At 39.6% G+C, this 21,617-nt stretch overlaps 1 protein-coding gene across 3 annotated transcripts in view; it reads left to right on the top strand.

Moving 5' to 3' along the window:
- Positions 1 to 21,617, top strand: part of FOCAD (focadhesin) — a 268,670-nt gene that overhangs the window by 218,053 nt on the left and 29,000 nt on the right. For all 3 annotated transcript variants that reach the window (XM_037495054.2, XM_037495055.2, XM_037495056.2), the window contains 8 exons: positions 90 to 179; positions 7,866 to 8,013; positions 10,195 to 10,314; positions 11,589 to 11,711; positions 12,151 to 12,228; positions 12,886 to 12,957; positions 15,799 to 15,901; positions 17,904 to 17,984. In XM_037495054.2, the coding sequence (XP_037350951.1) occupies positions 90 to 179; positions 7,866 to 8,013; positions 10,195 to 10,314; positions 11,589 to 11,711; positions 12,151 to 12,228; positions 12,886 to 12,957; positions 15,799 to 15,901; positions 17,904 to 17,984 (815 nt within the window). The remainder of the gene's footprint in view (positions 1 to 89; positions 180 to 7,865; positions 8,014 to 10,194; positions 10,315 to 11,588; positions 11,712 to 12,150; positions 12,229 to 12,885; positions 12,958 to 15,798; positions 15,902 to 17,903; positions 17,985 to 21,617) is intronic.

Genomic DNA, 21,617 nt, shown 5'->3' with positions numbered 1-21,617 from the left:
AAAATATTATGAGCATAATATTGTTACAAGTATTTTGGGCAGTTAAATGATTTTAAATATTCATTTTTCCCCTCTTGGTCTTTATCCAGTGATATATCTGGCCAGCAGATGAACCTTCTTCTAATGAAGTCTTTGGATGCCTTGGAAAATTGCTGCTTCGACACTAGTCTTGAATACAAGTATGTTGATTCCATTTCCTCTCTCACAGATTCTTAAAGATTGGCTTCATTCACTGTCATAAATTTTACATTCTCTGTTGAAATATTTGTAGGACCTGATGCTGAATTCCTTTGCAAAGAATTTTTAGTAATGAAAAATCTGTGATTAAAATTTACTTGTGCTGAAAACCATGTTTCAGCAATAGGATAACTTGCTTTAGTGCAAAGTAATAATTGTCATTTTGTGACTGTCAACAAGTGACAAATACCTTAATTCCGTCTCCCATTCACTCTTGGAACATATACCTGGGGATTAGTATACATCTTTTTTTTTAAGATTATTTATACATAGAATTGCTGGGGTATAGACCAGAGGTGTGGGAGGGTGAGAGGACTCAGCAGAGACAGAGTGGGGAGCAGAACAGTCAGATCTATTGAAATACACTGCTGAGGGGAGCTTCGGGCAAGACAGGAGAGGTCTCTTGCACCATGTGGGTAGCTACCTGGCCAGGGATCGAACTCCATGCTGCAGTGGCTGCGGATAGTTTCATAGTGCTGAGACTTAATCCCTTGTGCCTCCAAGGAGGCCCTAGTATACATCTTTTTAAAGGTCTGTTGAAATCATTCTTTGAATTTGATTGGACTAAAAACCTTTGACCCAGGATTTAGATTCCCTATGAAATACAATGGCTGAAGAATCCAAATGGAAATAAAAAGCTTATTCCGGGGTTTCTCAACCTCCTTGATATTAGTACATCCTTTCCCCCCCTCCCAGCCCCCCAGAGACCTCATGCTTTTTAAAAGATTTTGTGTATTAAACGAAATATCTTAAAATTTCATTTAGTTCCCCATTCCAGTTATGAAAGGTAACAAAAGTAAAAAGGAATAACAGAAGAATAGCTTAAATAATGATGTTAAACTTATTGTGGGACTTGTATGGTAGAATCAGTGGTTTTATTACATTTCTTGAAATATCAGCACTGTTGAGGACCTGTACTGTACCTTTCATAGGACTTCTACCTGTATTTCCACCTCAGGTTGGAATCCTGTAGTATCCACTGTTAATAGGAAACTCCACGATTATAAGCACTAGCCCCCAATTTATTTACTTTTTGCTATTGCAGACTAAATGTGAATTAAATCAGTGTTTACATTCCTGGCTTTTAGGAACTTGTGATCTAAAGTCATGTGCATGCCATCTAGTCTGTTAGGTTCAGACTAACAAAAGCATAAGCAGTAGAAGTTCCTACGTGTATCAGGTATTTCATCATGAATTAGTAAAATCAGATCTTCACTTACTAGGTGGTAGTTATGCGATCTTCTTTCAGATGCAGGCTAACATGGATCAGAGCCATTGACACCACTCAGTTTATCAAATGCTTTAGAGATGAAGGGACATCTTAAGAGTATCATTTTGGTATTTATTTATTTGTTTGTTTGTTTGTTTTGTTTATACATGCACTGAGTAGAGTCAGAAGTGCGGGAGGGTGAGAGAATTCACCAGAGCCAGAGCGGGGAGCAGAGCAGGCAGAAGGACCAAAGCACACTGCTGAGGGGAGCAGCGGGTGGCAGGAGGTCTGCGCACCAAGTGGGACCCTCCTCCGGTGGCCGGGGAGCAGCCGGGGATCGAACCGGGGCCGCAGAGGCCGCGGGCAGCTTTGCAACCCAGCGCTCAACCACTGCGCCACCGGGGAGGCCCTTAAGAGTATCATTTTGAATATGGGAAAAGGAAGAGTTTGGTGGCATGATTTAAGTCACTTGAATATAGAAAATGATTAATGGAAGCGATAAGGTCATTTAACTGTTACTGAGACTAATGATGAAGAGTTGAGCTTTTACACCTAATCCGTGTACTGGTGGTGCCACTTTGCATAATCCATGAATGAGGTATACTCCTGCTCTCCCTCTTTTCCCACTCTCTCCTGTCTCCTTCTCTCCCTCTCTCTATTTCCCTCCCCCAACCCCTCATTTTCCCTCTTTCCTTCTTTCCAGAGGTATTCATCATAACTGTAACTTGGGATTATAAAGTTGGGGGAAATGTTGCTGTTAAGGTGCTACAAGCATTCATTGCAATAACCAGGAATGACTTTAATGTATTATTTTCATTAGTTTGCAGGAAAGTTGTTTGAATGTAAAGAGGCTCATTGGAGGAATAATTGAATTACCCACAGTGTGGCTATTTAATTTATTTTATAACTTTGTATGTTTAAGCCTATTTAACTTTTGAATTATTTTTTTGTTTTTAGTAAAATTCTTCTTCATTCTTTTTTCCCCCCAAGATGTATTTATTTGTGCATACAAGGACTGGGGTACAGGCCAGAGGTGCGGGGGGTGAGAGGATTCACCAGAGACAGAGTGGGGAACAGAACAGGCAGACTGAGGAAATACGCTGCTGAGCAGAGCAGCAGGAGAGGCAGGAGAGGTCTGCTTCATCATGTGGGTAGATCGCTGGCTGGGGATAGCTTCACAGTGCTGTGCTTAACCCCTTGCACTACCAGGGAGGCTCACTTCTTCATTCTTACCTTCTTACTTGATTCTTACCTCCTTGATGACCAACTACTACGTTTGGAAAAGGGATGGGTGGTCCTGGACAGGAGAACTAATCCCACAGAAGAAGTTGGTACAGGCCCATCAGAAATGTCCTGTCCACCCTGGGCCTCCTTGGTGGCCTAGGGGTTAAAATCTCAGTGTTATCAAGCTATCACCAGCCACTGCAGCATGAATTCAATCCCAGGCCAGAGAGCTCACCCGCATGGTGCAGCAGACCTCTCCTGTCTCACCCGCTACTCCCGTCAGCAGTGTATTTCAGTAGATCCACCTGTTGTGCCCCTCATTCTGACTGGTGAATCTTCTCACCCCCCCAACACTCTTGCTTACCCCCAGTTCTTGCATGCATGCATAAAATAAAAATAAATTTGATAAATCTTAAAAAATATATTAAAATTTATTTAAAATTTAATAAAAATTAAATATTGAAAGAAAGAAAGAAAAAGAAAGAAAGAAGAGAGAGGGAGGGAGGGAGGGAGGGAGGAGGAAGGAAGGAGGAAGGAAGGAAGGAAGGAAGGAAGGAAGGAAGGAAGGAAGGAAGGAAGGAAGGAAGGAAGGAAGGAAGGAAAAGAAGGAAAGAGAGAGAGAGAGAGAGAGAGAGAGAGAGAGAAATGTCCCTTCCATTTAGTAAGAGCTTGTTTGACTTTCAGAGCCCAGTCAAAAGCTTCCTTCAAGAATTTCCCTCTATCCTCTGAACTCCTGCAGTTTATTCTTACAGTTAGTGAACTTAGTATTTTGTCCTTTCTAATGCTTTGTGGCTATCAGTGACTATGGAGCTCTCTCTCTGGGTTCAGGTTTAACTAATAATGCTGAGCAGCCACACGTGGCAACTAGGCAGTCTCACTTCATTTCTTGCGCAGTCAAGTCCTGCTATAACCTAAATACCGATACAAGAGCAGGAATCACCATCACTTTGGTTTGTAGATAAAGAGTCTCAAAAAGGAAATTGCTTCAAGGCCACACAGCAAGTGGCAGAGCTTAGGAGAGGCGCCTAGTTTGTCTTCAAAGCCATTTTTTTCTCTTGAATCGTGCGGCATGAACACATTTTAATAGAAAGCAGTTTGACAGTTGACAATATGGTGTACAATGTAGATATCTTTCTATAAAATATCAAAATATCCCCACTGTCAGGGGGAAAAAAAAGAGATCTTAACTAGGCCCTGGGCCGAAAGCCTGGTTTGTGTGGAATACAGTATTCCCTTGTCTAATGAGATTGCAGGAGTCTAGGGCAGTCCTCCCTCAAGTGAAATCGTGGAAGCGTTAGCAGGAGGTAGTTAATAGATCTGGGAGCATGCTACCTCAAGTGATAGAATTCACCCACAGCAAATTCACCACGCTTCCCTGATTTAATGGATGTAGCCCTGCTGAGAAAAGCAAGCACCTGGGCTGGTGCGCGTTTGTGGGCCTATCACTTGCATTTTGCTGCCATCTAGTGGTGCTAGTTGTGCCATTGCAAGCCTCACAGCTCTAACTAGCCATGCTATCCATCAATGACCTGAGCATTGGTTAATTACTATTGAGCTTTTACAAATACGATAATGTTTGTATAGCACTTTGTAAAGGGCAAAGTGCTATCTAAATGTTAACAGTTATTAGAACTAATTATTAGATGGCCTCGTACTTAATCTGCAGAATAACCTACAATAAGCTGGGGAATTGAAGATTCATCTCTGGTTAATTTTAGAAAAATATATCGTTATATCTCAGTTGACATAGCAACACCCATATTAGAATTGCATAGCTTTAGTCTCAGAATTTCTTTTTACCAGTGACATTTTAATATACATGGATAAGAGAGTCACGGAAGTAGTGATAGAAAAAGACATAATTTTAAATTTCAAATTCTTGGTCATATGTTAGTATTCTTATAGAAGATTTATGTTAGCAATTTCAAAACCTCGATTTCATACTTAATATCATAATCTATTTTTATTTCTTCTATCTGAGACACCAGCATTTATTCCTGGGTGTTTTTGATGGACAGTAAGATGTGAGAGCTGCCTTTGCCCAAGCTAGTCTTGGTTTAGAGTTGGCAGACATAGTAAAGGGAAGCAGAATAAGGTAAATGTGAAGAAATGCTAACTGAACACCTGGGGAAATCTCTATGACTGAGGACAAAAAATAAACACATGAAAATATAAAGCTTTGGATATCAAAGGAAACATCAAAATGTAGTTTTAGGGTTACCTTTTTGGTACATGCTAGCTAAAATGAGACAAAGTAGAATAAAATAGATTAAAGGTTAGTAGACTCATACACTCTAACATTTATATTGACACACAGATGTGCATAGAATTATATGTTCATATTATTACATCGTCAACTCACTGCTATAGTAACTATAGCCCCCATTGTAGCAACTACCATTTTACCAATAGAATCATTATCACTGATGACCTTGCTCAAAAATATGCTGATAATTTCTAGGTAAATGTGTACTAGAAACTGGAATCTTTTTCTAAGCCATTGTGTCCATGTACCTGGGGATGGTAAAGAAGGAGCTAGCCCAGAGGAGAGAGACTTTTGTGTGCCCCAAACAGCCTGAAAAGCAAGACTCGGATACCTTCCTGTTTACTTGAAAATGATGCTCACAATACTTGAGTGAGCTTTGAGGGGTAACATTTTCCTCATGAACTCGATGTCCTCTTTCTCAAATTAGTCTGGCAGAAAATAAAAATTGAATTTCTTGATTGATTCTTAGATGATATAGTCAGTTTTAATTTTACCACTCATAAATTTTGCTTCCAACTAAAAAGAATCAATCATTGATTGAATCGTACATCTTCTCTTTGCTTTAGACTCTCTTGATACTCTGCATTTGGTCCATTCTTCAGCATTCAGTGTTAGTGAATGTAACGCTGTTATATTCATCAGGCAGTGTCCTAGGTGCCAAAGGCTGTGGTAAGGAAAAAGCAGAATAGGTACCTTCCCTCGTGCAACTTGTAGGTTAGTGAAGGAGGTACAGAGAAATCAAACAACCCCCCAGTAATATTACCAGAGATGAAAATTAAAATTGTCTGAAATAGAGCCTTCCCTGGTGGCGCAGCGGTTGAGCGCTGGGCTGGAAAGCTGCCCGCAGCACCGGTTGATCCTCGGCCACCTGCTAGGGTCCCACATGGCACGGCAGACCTCTCCTGCCGCGCCCACTGCTCCCCTCAGCAGTGTATTTTGTCAGCCTGCCTGTTCTGTTCCCTGCTCTGGCTCTGGTGAATTCTCTCACCCTCCCACGCTTCTGACTGTACCCAGTGCTTGTATAAATAAAAAATAAAAAACAAATAAAAACAAATACACAAACAAACAAACAAATAAATCTTTTAAAAAATGCTTAAAAATAAATAAATAAAATAAAATTGTCTGAGATAAATGAGTCCAGGGTGCTATGAAAGAGTGCTTAAAGAGGCTCTCTGATGGACTGGGATGGTGTCCCTGGGGCAGTGACTTGGAAATCTTAGACATCAGTAGCAATTCAATGGTCAGAGAGAGAGAAAAAGTCATATTTTTCAAAGTATCGATCAAATTTTATCTGTCTAATCCTATCAAATTTTTCTATGCACCAACATAGAAAGAGAGCAAAAACAATTTCCTTGTGTATTTTAAATGAAAACAAAGTTTTCAGTCCATCTAATCAAGAGCAGCCTTTCCTCTTTCTGAAATGTGATTTGTCTCAAAAGCATGCAGTGCTCAGATGGTAGATGCTGATTTAACCGGCTGGAAATGCCTTATGCTGGTTGAGCTTGTTGTTTCGTTCATGTAAGCTGTAACAGCAGTTCTGCCTGACTAATGATGGATCATTACTGCAGTAGCTTCTTTACAAAGGATTTTCTAATGCCAGACTATTATGCAATAGAAACTAGAAAAACACTCGAGATATGTTGCCCACCGATAGGCATTCCATCGTGATATCAGGTAGGCCCCCAAGAGGGGCCATGGCTTTGGCAGTTGAACAGAGCCTTGGAATCAAAAACTCATCTCCTGGCCGAGCTCTGCTGGAAACTGCAGGAACCTGAGCAAATCCTGTATCTTCTCCATCCTTTGGGGTGTCTCTATCGGATGTGGATGCTCCATTTGTGCAGAGCTGTTGGGGGAAGTAACCAGCATGTTCCTGAAATGATTTGAAGTTCTTGGTGCCAGCCAAGGAGTTAGATGTTATTTAAGAGCAAAATGACATAACATATGAGCTTTGAAATATGTTATTGGAGAAATGCTCTGGAATGTCAACTTAAGCAGCAGATATCACGATGAGAGACAAGCCAAACCGCAGTGAAGATGAATTCTGAAAATCTCGGCATTTCCTCAATTTGCAAAACAGCAATGATGGCAAAAGCGTTTTTTAAAAAAAGTAAAAAATTACCCCGAGTGACGATATCATACTAGCTAGAAGATTCCTGTGAAAATAATTCTTTTCTTTAAATGGATCTGTATTCTTTCAGGAGAACTAGGGCACAAAGCCCAAGATCCCAATTGAATTGTCACATGGGGGAAATTTTTGACAGGCCTATCATTTGTCCATTTTCTCTTCTGACCCAGTGGTTCTCCGAGGGATTAGAGGGGAGAAGAGGATTAATGTCCTTGTTCATAAATACCCAGTATCTTTAAGAAAGAAATTCCATTTGTGGAAGTTAACTGGGAAACATGAAGCCCTTAGTGGGACCTCATAATCATGTCTTGCATTTACCCCCACCCTGTTATAAGTCAGATGTCCTCAGCTCATATCCTGAAATATGTAGTCTTTTCTGTCCTTCTGCAGTTAATCACAGTGCACTGGACATGGGTCGAGGAGTGGAGTGGGTGGTGGATGGGTACAGTTTGGAAAAAGGACCACAGCCTTTCTCTGGGTGCAGAGACAGAACTGGCATGGCCTTGCTTTTTTGAAACACTTCCTCCTATCTCCATAGGGTTGTCAAACTCATTCATGTTTTTTGTTTTTCTCCTGTGTGTACAGAGCACTAACTTGAGCACAGATATCTGTTTTGATATAAAGTTTTTCTTTGAGGGGGAGGTGAGTCTACCTCTGTGGTTTGGGAGGTTGTTGTTGGGGCGGGGGGGAGGGTGTTCTATGCCAGGCAGCAGGTCCGGAGCACTGTTCACGCCCAGGACTAGTGAAGAATGGTGACAAGGACTTCATGTGATTTTAACACCTCGTCTTTTTTGGCATCCCAGCACAGGCTGTATACTGGGAGTTGGGCTGGTTCTGTCCCTCATGAGCCAGAGCAGCCAAATGGAGTCGAGAGTTCACGTGGCTGCCTCGCTTCGGAAGCTCTCTACTTACCTCGATGACAGTAGGAGCCAGAGCAGAACCTTCCAGGAGGTAGGAGACCGCATGCCTTTTTCTGTCCTTTCTTTCCCTTGGGCTGCCTATTTTCTACTTCTCATACTTTGGTAACCCTGAAATTAAGTTCTTCCTCAATTTCAACTGAGATAAGGAGAAAATCTGAGCGGCAAACAACCTATATTAGAACATAAGGTTTTCAAATTCGGCAGCTGTTTAAATCAACTTAGACTTAAATGTGGCATAGAAGATAAGAGCCCTTAGTGAATACAAAAACCTAAGTCAGCAGCACTAGAAGGCACTTTCTAAGAAGAACTGCAATTTCTGGAGGAAGGTTAAATGGAGATTTTTAGAATTATGCTCAAGCCAAATGTAACTTTAAAAAAATGGCCAGCAATAAACTTAAGAAACTGCAGACCGAAAAGGCATTTTATTTTTTTAACGTCAGCGAGCATGAAAAATTATGGAGGAAATTCCCTTTACCACAGTTAATGAAAAGATTTTTCTGTTATGGCGCAAAAGTACGCAGGGTTGCCATTCCTGTGCTACAGTGTGTGTTGTGTACACCATGCTGAGGGGCGGCTCTCAGGCTGTGTCTCTGCTGGGCCCAGGTGAAGCCGAACTGCCTGTGCTCTTTGGAAGGAGACGGCCGACCTCTTGGCCTGGCCAGATTCTTGCTCTCATTAGAGCAGATTCTATTTTATCCTGGCCTGCCCACGAGCTATTGATGAGTACATAATGGCTGCTGTGTTTCCCTGCTCCGCTCCTCTGCTTTCAGCAATAGGACTTGTTGAATTGGTGAATTTCTTTGGGGCACAAAGGGTTGAAGTTTTGTTCTAAGACACACACTACATTTCCATTTTTAAAGCAGTGCCGAGCATGATTTAAAAGTACACATTTTTTTTAAGCCTAGGGAGAAAATTTTGCAACCGAAGAGCAATTTGATTAATAAATGAAAGCAAGGTTTTTATAATTGATACCGCTGTCTGCTTGATGTGTTAGTCTATAAAGCCTTGAGCAAACAGTTTTGTTTTTCTCCCCTCTGGTGTTTTATTCTCCAGTTTTTACCTTAGAAACTGCTTCCCAACGTTGGAGTTAAAAATTTATTCTTTGTCTTAACATCATCTTTATAATAGAAGGCTTCATCATGAAAATAGCAGGTAACAGAGAGGAGATAATTAACCTTGATTTGCAAAAAATTGAAGGTCAAATAATTTGATGGACTTGCCCCAAGTTATTTAGCCAGTAAATGACCAATTGGAGACATAGATCTAGGTGTTAATGTCTCTATACCCAACATGCTCTTTTATTTATATTTTGTGCATTTATTCATTTACCTATTAAATTCTCATGCCATTTACCTATTAAATGCTCATGACAGTTTTATGAAGTAAATAATATCTCTAATTTACAACAATGTATCTGATTCCAAAACCCATATTCCCTTTCCATTATATCACTTCTGCTAGGGAATCTTTTTTTTTTTGGTTTTTTTTTTTTTTTTTTGGTTTTTTTTTTTTTTTTTATAGAGGCATGTTTATTTATTTGTTTGTTTGTTTGTTTGTTTTATACATGCACTGGGTACAGTCAGAAGCGCGGGAGGGTGAGAGAATTCACCAGAGCCAGAGCAGGAAGCAGAGCAGGCAGAAGGACCGAAGTACACTGCTGAGGGGAGCAGCGGGCGGCAGGAGAGGTCTGCACGCCATGTGGGACCCTCCTGTGGTGGCCGGGGAGCAGCCAGGGATCGAACCGGCGCTGCAGAGGCTGCGGGCAGCTTCGCAACCCAGCACTCAACCGCTGCACCACCTGGGAGGCCCTGCTAGGGAATCTTAACATGGCAATGTTTTACTTCTTTGATTCCTCTTCTGTTTGGCCTGAGATGAGAGCACATGGCAATTAGTGCCATCCACGGCTGTTGGAAATCTGCTGTCAGTAGTGGCTGTTTTCTGGCATGATGTGATGATGAAATGTTTTGGGTTAGACTAAAGACCTGGGCTTGAATCTCACCTCTGTCACTTGCTGTCTATCAGCTATCGACCCTCCATGTCTTTATCAAATAGGGATAACGATACTCATCTCAGGACATTGTTATGAAATAGGTTAGGCAGGGAAATAATCTTAACCTGGGGAGAAGTCTGGCAACATATTTGTACCAACTGAACAATTGTTCTTTTATTTCCCTTCATGAAGAAACTTTTTCCTGCTGTCTTTTCTTCTCAGGTCCTTGCCTATACCCTTAGCTGCGTGTGTACATCGGCCTTCAGTGCTGGAATTATTGAGGCTGCAGAGGCTGAAGATATTATGAACAAGCTTCAACTGTTAGTAGAGAACAACCAGCAGGTTGGAATGCATGCCCTGATTATTTCTCTCTGTGGGTCTCATGCCACCGCTAAGTCCTAATTTTGACTTACTCTGAATTAGACTATAATGGGCTATTTTTCATGCCCAGAACCGAGTAACTTCTGTTTTCTTCTCTCACAGATATAAGCAACAATCACCAATAGTTTTTCCTCTCCTTATCCCCTATCTTCTTTTATAGACATTTCTTTTTCTTTACCTGATGGTGTACAAAAAGCTTTTCTCTCTCTCCAGCTAATGTTCTGTATCATAAAATCTTAAAATATGTGACTAGGGAATATAAGAGTTATGCAAAAAAATCTCCCCTTTGAAATATTATTCAGCCTTAAAAAGGAAGGAAGTTCTGACATATGTGAGAACACAGGTGAACCTTGAAGACATTATGCTGAGTAAAATAGGCCAGTCACAAAAAAATAAGCACTATATGATTCTACTTAGAGGAAGTGCTCTGAGTAGCCAAAATATAGAGACAGAAAGAAGAATTGTGGGGCCAGGACTGAGAAACAGGGAAAGGAAGTAATTGTTTAGCAAGTATATAGAGTTTCAGTTTGCAAGATAAAAGGAGTTCTGGACTTGGATGGTAGTGATGGTTCTACAACAATGTAAACCTACTCAATACCTCTACACTGGAAAATGGTTAACATGATAAATTTTATGGAATGTGTAATTTACCAGAATAAAAAAAAAAATTTAAGTTCCCTCTGATTGCACGTGCTATAAAATTTCCCCATTTGAAATCTTTTTAGATTTTCCCAAAGTCTTAATATTGGACGTGATAGGTTATAGTCTGTCACTGGCAATGAACTTGTGTGGTTACTATTTTATGGTGCTATGCCTGCTTAAGTTACATTCAGAACTAAGTTTTGCAACACCAAAATGTAGTTTGCATATGCTGCGCTCCATACAAGATATTCGTCTCCTTTTTTTGAGAGTTGACTGGACTTGGTACTTTCACCCTAACCCCTCTGAGAATTTGGATCACTTGAGCTGAGTTGCTCAACAGTGCATTATTATTTTCCTATAATAGACCACTCACTGAGGCTGAATTCCTTGCAATTAGAAGTTTCTGTTGCAAAGTTTCTGTTTCAATATAAATTGAAAAAAAAATCTGCAAATCCCCCATTTTCCAATGGCAAATGAACATGTCGGTATGGGAAGAAGGCCGAGGAGCGTGTGTGCTGCTGTGTAGAGATGTGCCCCATCTGAGCAGTGGTTGTTCTTTTTTCTTACTTTTTATTTTTGTTTATTTATAACAGACTTCAGGTTTTGCCCTGGCCTTAGGAAACATAGTTCATGGTTTGTCTGTGTGCGGACATGGAAAAGCTGAAGACTTGGGCAACAAGCTACTCCCTGCCTGGATCAGAATTGTACTCACTGAGGTAGAGGTCACCTCCTACATGTGTTTTTATATTTTTATAAAGGAAAAGGAGCTACTTTATTGGACCATTTATAGGTGCCACTAAGATATATAGCTTAACAATAAAACATCAGGCAAGTTCAAATAAAAGAGCCACGTACTTTTATTTTAATCCCTTATAAATGATACATCCCGTCGGCCATCATAGTTTTTTAAAACTGGCTGCTTTGTGAATGTTTTAATTTTAAAACAACATTGTGGTTTTGAAAAGTGATCTAACAACTTGAACCTGTTAACTTTATTTAAATCTGCTTCCATTTTGAGGTCAGTAATACAGGTTATATTGACCCTACAAATTTAGTACCATTTTGGCCATTTATTTCTCTATGATATAGTAAGTTTTATGGATTCCAATGCAAGGACTGTTTCCCTTCTTATAAATGCTGATGCTTTTCTTTCAGGGCACTCCCACAATGCTTTGTTTGGCGGCTCTTCATGGCATGGTGGCCTTGGTGGGGTCTGAAGGCAATACAATGCAGGTAAAAATAAAAGAAGAAGAGAAGAGATCTAAATGCGTCCATAAGCACTGCCAGAAAATCCCCAGCCTCTTATGTCCGTTTACTAAGGACAGAATATATGCTCATGGTAATGGTTATACTAGACTTTTTTAGTGCCCTGTTGTATGGAAAATTGTTCTTGGCCAAGAATTCTTTCTATAGAGATTTGTTCCTTATTTCTTCTGGTTGATAGTCATTAAACTTAGTCAATTTACGTGCTTTCCACCAAGTTTCCTGCCTGAGAAAACTGAGTGAATCATACAAAATATCAAGTCATTCATCAGAAACTCTTCTGTACCTATAATGTTTGCGCTATATTGGCCTAATTATTTTTTTTGCTTTAAAATGTTTTCCACAGAAGACATACGTATGTGTAAGTTTATGAGTAATCCTAAGGATTTCATATAGTAAAAAGGTTTGTTGAATTACGAATACTTTCCACACTGAACTCTGGTTAGGAAATCAGTGATAAATGGAGCATGGACTCTGCTCAAGAAAATCACAGCTTTTGTCTTTAAAATATAAGGGGCACAGTGATGAATTATTCCATAACTTAAAAGATAATGGCTCATACACTGGGAATATCATCATTTACTTTGGGGGGCATGTTGAGGTGACTGTTTCTTCTTTTTCTTCCAGTTGAAGTCAGAAGTCATCCAGTCTTCTCATTTTCAAGGCAGACTTAATGAAGTCATTAAAACCATAACTCAGGTGAGAAGAGGAATTTAAAATCCTGGCAGGGGAAAACAGATATTCCCTTTTTGTGTGTTTTTCTCTTTCATGGCACAAATTAATTGTTTTCTTGGAAAATGGGGAAATCTCTGTTACTCATGGTGAGTTCAAGATGCCTTTCAGAGAAGTGTCTGAGGCCTTTCCTTTACCAGCAAATATGTACTGTCTCTGGGAAAAAAAAAAAAAAAAAAAAGAAAGCCGGCATTTTTCAGTTGACTTAAGTTGGCATTGGTTTCCCATAGAAATTAAAACCTGGCCCTGCAAGGAATGTCAGGCCCTCAGGGCAAGGAAAATGGAAAGTGATCAAAGGGCAGGGCAGATACCTGGGTAGAATGGTCAAGAGGCACAGTTCACAATTTGCTGATAAAAGAATTTGGGTCAATCATTGTCAGTGTTACTCTTGGTGGCAGAATAAACATACTCTTTTGCTGAGAAATTATATTTTAAATTTTTTAAACTTAACATTTGTTGCAAAAAAAATTGAAAATACAGAATGAAAACTTAAAAATATCACACGTGATCCTCTCAACCTGACACAACTGCTACTAATATTTGGTCATTTTTCTTTTAAAGATTTATTTCTACATACAAGAGCTGGGTGTAGGCCAGAGGTGGCAGGGAGGCAGGGGTGGCGGGCAGAGCTGAGAGGATTCACCAGAGAAAGAGATGAGCAAAACAGGCTGGATTGAACATATCTGGGGAGCAGAACAAGCAGCAGGTGAGACAGGAGAGGTCTGCTGTGCCATGTGGGTCACCTCCCTGGCCAGGGATCGAACTCATGCTGCCATGTCTGTGGATAGCTTCATAGTGCTGAGTCTTAACCCTTTGCACCACAAGGGTGGCCCTGGGTCCTATTTCTTTTCAAGCATCCTTATTTTCTTTTTATCATTGGTATTAGGGAACTTTATATGCTAGTCTTTTCACTTACCATACTTGTTTTCCATCTTGTATAAGATAGTTGATTGTAAGACCTGTCACGTAAAGAAGTTTTAGTAATTTGTGCTTTTAAAAGCAAGAATCTCTAAATAGAAAAAACTCTCTCACCTGTATGAATATGAATATTCTTAAAAAGAATTCTGTTGAAACTTAAGTTGCTATAATTTGGGAGAAAAATCTGTAAATGATAAGTTTTAGCTTAAAAAGATTGTTGTGAATTATAAGATAGTAATAAAACATTATTTAAATAATAAGGAAACAAAATATCCCCTTCCATTTTTAGAGTTATCTTAGCCAGTTTATGATTATGATTATGATTGAGGCAACTTTGGTTTATAGCACTGTATGGTTGAGGGGACTAGGTTCACACCTCCTGAGATATATGCACTGCACCAAACCACACCCACCACCAAGGTACCCAGAGTCCTTTACCCTAGACTATAGGGCCTCCTCCCTCTTTATTCCTACCCCTGATCTCCCCCTCTTAGGTAGCCTCAGTTGTGCATCATATTTCTTTCTTTTTTTTAATTTTATATATATTTTACATCATTCTTCATTTTTGTACAATGTATGCTCTCTCCTCTCAGGTGTAGTCCCTGTAAAATTCCCACCACCAATTCACCCGTGCACCATCACCATAGTCCCTTGTGCTCTTCCCTCCCTTGTTTTGATCCTTCTCCCTCCATCTCCCCTGCAGAATGTCTCTGATTTATACTTGCCTGTTGATTTTGATTTTTAATTTATTGTAATTTTTTTTCCTGATCACTTATTTGGTTCCTCAACATTCCTCCTATAAGTGAAACCACTTATTCTTTTTCTTTCTGGTTTGTTTCACTGAGCATAATCCCTTCCAGCTCCATCCACATTGCTGCAAATGATATAAGTTTATCTTTTTTAATTGCTGAGTAATATTCCATGGTGTATATGTACCATATCTTCATGATCCAGTCATCTATTTTTGGGTATTTAGGTTGTTTCCATAGCTTAGCTATTGTAAACAGTGCTGCAATAAACACAGGGCACAGGTATCCTTTTGAATTAATGTTTTTGTGTCCTTTAGATAGATTCCTAGGAGTGGAATTGCTGGATCATATGAAAGCTTCATTTTTAATAGTTTGAGGAACCTCCACAAAGCTTTCCATAGTGGTTGGACCAGTTTGCACTCCCACCAGCAGTGCAGGAAAGTTCCTTTTTCTCTACCTCCTTACCAACATTTGTTGTTGCTAGTTTTTTTAATATGTGCCATTCTCACTGATGTAAGGTGGTATCTCATTGTATTTTTGATTTGCATTTCCCTGATTATAAAGGATGTTGAACATTTTTTCATATGTCCGTTGGCCATTTGCATTTCCTCTTTGGAGAAGTCTTTTTTTTAGCTCTTCTGCCCATTTTTTGACTGGATTGTTTACTTTGTTTTTGTTGAGCTCTTTGTAGATCTTTGTCATCAGCCCCTTATCAGTTGTATGGAGTGCAAAGATTTTCCTCCAATCAGTAGGGTGTCTCTTTGTTTTGGTTAATGTCTCTTTTGCAGTCATTTTTCTAAGCGTTTTTTTGGGTGGCAGGGATACATAACTATTACCTCTTTTTTTACTCTTTGAATTTTTTTTTCCCATTTGAAAGAAAATTCCTTTGCAGCCAATCTGACTAGTGAAACCTGAGCCAACCTCTAGTACCTTCTGTTGTGATTGATTGATTGATTCAGCAACACTGTTTATGACCTACCCCAGGTTTAATGTTCTAGACATCTGCTTATTACATCTACGTCATGAAACTTGCCAGCCAAGTCACGATCTCATAGTAGATTAGTGTCTTCCTGTGAGCAACTTTTATCAAATGGAGTTTGGACCCCGCCCCATCATTGAACTGTTACATTTTCATTCATAGGTCATCAGTGTGTCTGGGGTGATTGGTCTTCAGTCAAATGCAATCTGGCTTCTAGGACATCTTCATCTATCTACTGTGTCTTCCAATCAAAGTAGAACCTCTGGTAAGATAAGTCAGACAACACTTAGAACTAGAAGGAGGGATTGCTGATGTGGGCCACTGTACTTGGTTTAAAGGATTAACCTTTACAACTTAAGTGTCAGGAATTATCATCCATATGTTACAATAGAATGTGGAGAGGTTTTCTGACTTGCCTACAGTCTTGTGGTGGTAAGTGATGGACATGTATGTGTGTTTTTTTAAAGATTTATTTATTTATACAAGAACCGGGGTACAGACCAGATGCGTGGGAGGGTGAGAGGATTCACCAGGGACAGAGTGGGAACAGAACAGGAGGATTGACTGAAATACACTGCTGAGGGGAGCAGTGGGCGAGACAGGAGAGGTCTGCCTTGCCATTGTGGACATGCATTCTGAACTCCCATTTGTTAGCCTCCTCATCCCTTCTTTTATTCTTCCTCTCTGCCTCCCTTGGAGAACAGCTTAGACTTTCAGCCTAACCCTATATTTTACAAATGAAGAAACTAAAGAACAGAAAGATTACCTAATTTACATAGTTAGTTATGATGAATCCAGAAACTAGGAACCAGGCCTTGAAACAGAATTATTTAATTTAACTAGATGTAAACATAGTTTGTATAATAGTCATATTTCACTGAAATTCTTCATATGCGGAGTTCTTTTTGCCCCTGCTTTTGAGAAAATACTGCAATAAGTACATTTAAAGCTGTGCATCTCCTTTGATGTTAGAATTGGAAGCCTAGATCTCAATATAGCAAGGCTTTTTCTATTTCCAGTTCTTTTTTAAAAAAGCAATAAAAAATAATTGCAATTCCCACATGCTTAATTTTTTTTCTATTTGGAGATTTTCTGGAAAAGACATCACTGTAATACCATGTCACCTACATCTGCTTCTTGCTCTGCGTAGAACTTTGATCCACTGGCTATACCCAGGCCAGAGTTTAAGTACCAGAGATACCTCATCAGAAATTAGCTTGGTGTATCCTGGCAGGTAGTCTTCAGATGCTTCACAGTCAACATCCATCACTGTCATTACTGTTTCCCTCACTTTCAGTCACTTCTTAACTATAGAAACAGGACATTGGTCCATAGCATTCACAGCATAATGAATTTGAGAGGGCTGAGAGTTATATTAAAGTGGCGGCGGAGGTGGGGGACAAAATAGTCATATTGGAAGCCTTGGTAATGCTAATTTTGAAGGGCAGTACTTCAGCATGTCCTGGTAAAAAGCATGCTTACATCAGATTTTTGCTTTCTTTCCTTATTATGTTTTGAGCAACATATCTAGCCTGCATATGCTGAAGTGGGGCCATAATGAATCATCTCTATCCAGGTTGTTCTAAACAATATGATTATAGATCTACAGAAGTACAGTTACTTGTTCCTGATGGAATTTTCCAATGAGCCATTTGTTGCTGTAATAACGATCTCATGAAACAATTATGGGCAACTGGGAGGAAAAGAATCTAGGAAACTCCCAGGACTCAACCGGTATAAATGTCACTGCTTCATCGTTCCAGGTCAGCAGCCACATCTGGTTCCTTGCACATTTTTTGTCCCTTAGAGGTCCCTGACTTACAAAGTAAGAGACTGTCTGCTATTAATACTGGTTGTTGTATTTCATGGTTCATATATCTGATTCAGGATATCCTGAAGTATCCCCTAGAATAGTGGTCTTAGCACACTCTGGCTGACACTGAAAAGGTCACTGGATTGGGGGTCACTGGTATGATAATGTGAACAGGATTTTTTAACCACTTCAGTAATATTTTCATCCTCTGAATTTTCAGCCTCTACTAAGTATACCACCATTTCAGATTTGCTTGTGTAGCATAATTGATTACTTCAAGGCCAGTCACTTAATTTAATAGAATTAGTTGCAGCCACAGAGTATTGCTCTGAGATTAATGGCATAAACATCTCTGCTTTGTCTCTAGGTTGATATGGCTGCATGAGATCATTATCTTTCCTTCATTAGTCCTGCCAGGTTCACTAGTTAATTTGATCATTTTCTGTCTCCACAGTTCCTACTGACTACAGCTATTTGCCTGAAAGCAGTTTTATTAGAGCAACAATTGGCTTCTTCATTACAGGTGGAAAAAAAGGTAAGTGAGCACATTTCTTGAATTTTATCATTCTTTCTACATGTTCTGTAAGATTATATGCCTTACGCATGTTGCTGTAGAATTATTCAGTCCCAATCTGAAGGGGTGAATATATTCTGCTAGGCCATCTTGGCAATAGAGATGACCAGGAGACCAACTACAGTATATGGTACATCAGCATATATTTTGCATAGTTCAATCAGCATATCTGACTGGGGGTGGAAGGGGTTGAAGGGTGGGGGGTTTGCTCTGTAAACACCCTAATCTTTCATTTGACTATTTCAAAAATATAAGCGCACCTGGATTTCTTTTTTTAAAGATTTATTTTATTTATGCATGCATGCAAGAGCTGGGGTGTGGGACAGAGGTACAGGAGGTGAGAAACAGAACAGGCAGACTGACTGAAATACACTGCTGAGGGGAGCAGTGAGCGAGACAGGAGAGGTCTGCTGTGCCATGTGGGTTACCTCCCTGGCCGGGGATCAAACTAGTGCTGCAGATAGCTTCATAGTGCTGAGACTTAACCCCTTGCACCATGAGGGAGGCCCCGCACTTGGATTTCTTGTCAGTTTTGAGTGTTATCTAGAAACAGAAAGCACACTGGGGGCCATTTGTATTTCAGGGCTTGGAAGAAGGTTTTCTCCTTGAACCTGTATGATCACTCTATGTTGTTGGAATCTCGCTAGCTTGTATTCTTTCTCTTTCTTTTTTTTTTTTAAGATTATTTCGGGCCTCCTCTGGTGGCACAGGCTGTTGAGCACCGCACTGTGAAGCTGTCCGCAGCCTCTGCACTACTGGTTCGATACCGGCCGGCTAGCGAGGGTCCCACATGGCATGGCAGACCTCTCCTGTCTCACCTGCTGCTCCTCTCAGCAGTGTATTTCATCAGTCTGCCTATTCTGTTCCCTGCTCTGTCTCTGGTGAATCCTCTCACCCTCCCGCGCAGCTGGCCTGTACCCAGGTTCTTGTATAAAAATAAATAAATCTTTAAAAAAGAAAAGATTATTTATTTATGCATAGAATTGCTGGAGTGTAGGCCAGAGGTGCAGTGGGGGAGAGGATTCACCAGAGACAGAGTCGGGAGCAGAACAGGCAGATCTACTGAAACACACTGCTGAGGGGAGCAGCGGGTGTGACTGGAGAGGTCTGCTGCCCAACATGTGGGTTGGCTCCCTGGCCAGGGATTGAACTCAGGCTGCAGCAGTGATAGCGCTAAGACTTAACCTCCAGGCCACATGGGAAGCCTATATGTTCTTTTTCTCTGCAAGCACTTATCCACTTTTAATTCTTTTTTGCTGCCACTCACATTAGAGCAAAAGCAGCCTGATGACTGAGATTGAGTGCTGTTATTTTTAACTGGAGCCAGAATTATGGAAGCTATTAAATCGATACTCTTTGATGATACACTATTCAGAATTATAACGAAAAAAAATGGATTCAAACTGAACATGTGCATGGCTCAGAATCCAATTTCACTCGTGATATTCTTTCATTGAAATTTGCTAGTTTCATTTTTCCTTAGGCTGGTGAGGTCTGTCTGGGCAAACCAGTGCCTGTACTACAAACAAGACCATGTTTTTAGAAAAAAGTTTTTTTAACTAAATGAAAAATGAAGAAATCTGGAGATAGCAAGTTGATTAACGAAAGTTGTAGAAGAGTAAAATCTTGCCATTTAAAGGAATATTAAAGGTCACGTCTGATTTCTCACTGGGTACAGTAATCCCTGGAACTTCTCGATTATAAACTACTTCCATAGCTTGGAAAACAATTCTTTAGTTTTTGGAGGTTTGGAAATTGTGCTGTTATACTGGGATTGTGATTAATATGATTTGCTTTTACATATCCTCTATAAAAATTGATATATGGTTATGTCATTTTTGCACCTGATATGTGTAGATGTAGACATGTCATATATTACACATAGTCTGGAGTTGATATAATGCTATAAGTTAAATCTGTTTAATCTAGATATCATAATAGAGATGTCTTCATTAGTAGAAATTGAATTTTTAACTAAAGGAATATCTAGAAGTCCCAAACCAGAATATTATGGGAATATATTTTCTTGTTAGTTTACTCACTGATATCTTATAAATTTCTAAATGATGCTAATATGAGATATTTCCATCAAAAATAAAATAAAACTTCTTAAGCTCAAATGATAGATACACTCTTTTTCCTCTCTAGTGAATAAAATGTCGCTTGGACTTCTCCCATCCATATTTCTTGACATACTGACAAACGAGTGTTCTCTGAATCAGATGGGAAATTCTTGGTTAAATGTAACATTTTTATGATTACACAGTCATGGCACAGCAGGAAATGTTCTGCTATAAAACTGAAAAATCAGGTGGAACTGGCATCAGTGATGTGATGTGCAGCCTGGCAGAAAGCTATTCTAAAATGGATAAATGAAGTATTAACAAATGCCATATTACTAATCAGATTTTTTGGCATTTTCAGGTTGTGGGAGAGGGCTGCCTTCTTGTCAGGTTTGCTGACTAGATTCAGAGGAAAATCTATTCAGCCTTACACATTACTAATGATGACCCCAGAGGAGTGGGGGCCGTGGGAGGCTGACCTCCGCCTGGGAAGCCCATTTACAAAAACAAAACCAGACCCTGCTCTATGGGACTAAATGGGATGGCCAAATGCGGAGGTGTGCATGCAAACGAGTGTTTTCTTCTTCAATATGCCCAGCTCATTTGAATTTTAATAACTCCCTTCTGAAGCAGCTTTTGAGTTTAAATGTCTGGATGTCACTCACCAAAGCCCAGTGGGGCTGCTGATAGGAAGGATGACAACTTTGGTGAGCTCTTTTGAGGGAGAAATGGCTTCAGAGAATAAAAATCATGCTTGGCATAGGCAGGAGACCAAATTTGAGGGATAGCATGGTTTCATCGCACTGAATGCTATTTAATGACACACAAGAGGAAGAGAAAGGTAATGAGTTATTCCTGATCCACACTTAGACCAGGTTGAGAGTGGGCATCATGATCTCAATTTTAGCCAATCAGATTTGAGATCATGAATGGATTCATCTGCTTGCTAATGCTTAGGACTTTTCTCGCTTTATACTCATGCAATAGAACATTCAGAATATTCATTGCATCTATTTCTTCATAAAAGCCTACATCTTAAAGCCATGTCAAATAGGTGAAATTCCTTCTAGCTTTTGAAGACTAGTTTTGCACGTAACTGTTTTGGACTATGTCATGTAACATTTTCTTTTCTTCCCGAATTACCCTTGGCCTGCTCCTAGCAGATGAATTATTCCTTAATCTTTTGTCATCATCATCATCTGTGGACATTTCTTAACAATGCTAGACTTAAAAATTTCCTTATCACTTAATTCCACCTATTATAGAATTATTTTTTCCCTTACAGTCCTCTAAACTTTGACTCTTATTTTTGCTTTATCTCCTGTTCATTCTTTGATCTGATTTCTGATCTTTGTGTTCACTCTATATATCATATTCAGATTTTGTCAAGATTTTACATTTCTTTAATACTACATTTAAAATGTATTAAAAGTATTAATAAAAACAATCATTTCTTTTTAGTGCTAATATTACATATATCTACATAATAGGATTGTTTCTGATCCTACCACTAGAAAATGAGTAACACTTT

Source organism: Talpa occidentalis, unplaced genomic scaffold (genome assembly GCF_014898055.3).
Source record: "Talpa occidentalis isolate TD23 unplaced genomic scaffold, MPIMG_talOcc4v2.1 talOcc4.7, whole genome shotgun sequence".
Lineage (NCBI taxonomy): Eukaryota > Metazoa > Chordata > Mammalia > Eulipotyphla > Talpidae > Talpa > Talpa occidentalis.
This window is presented reverse-complemented; position numbering and strand designations above follow the sequence as displayed.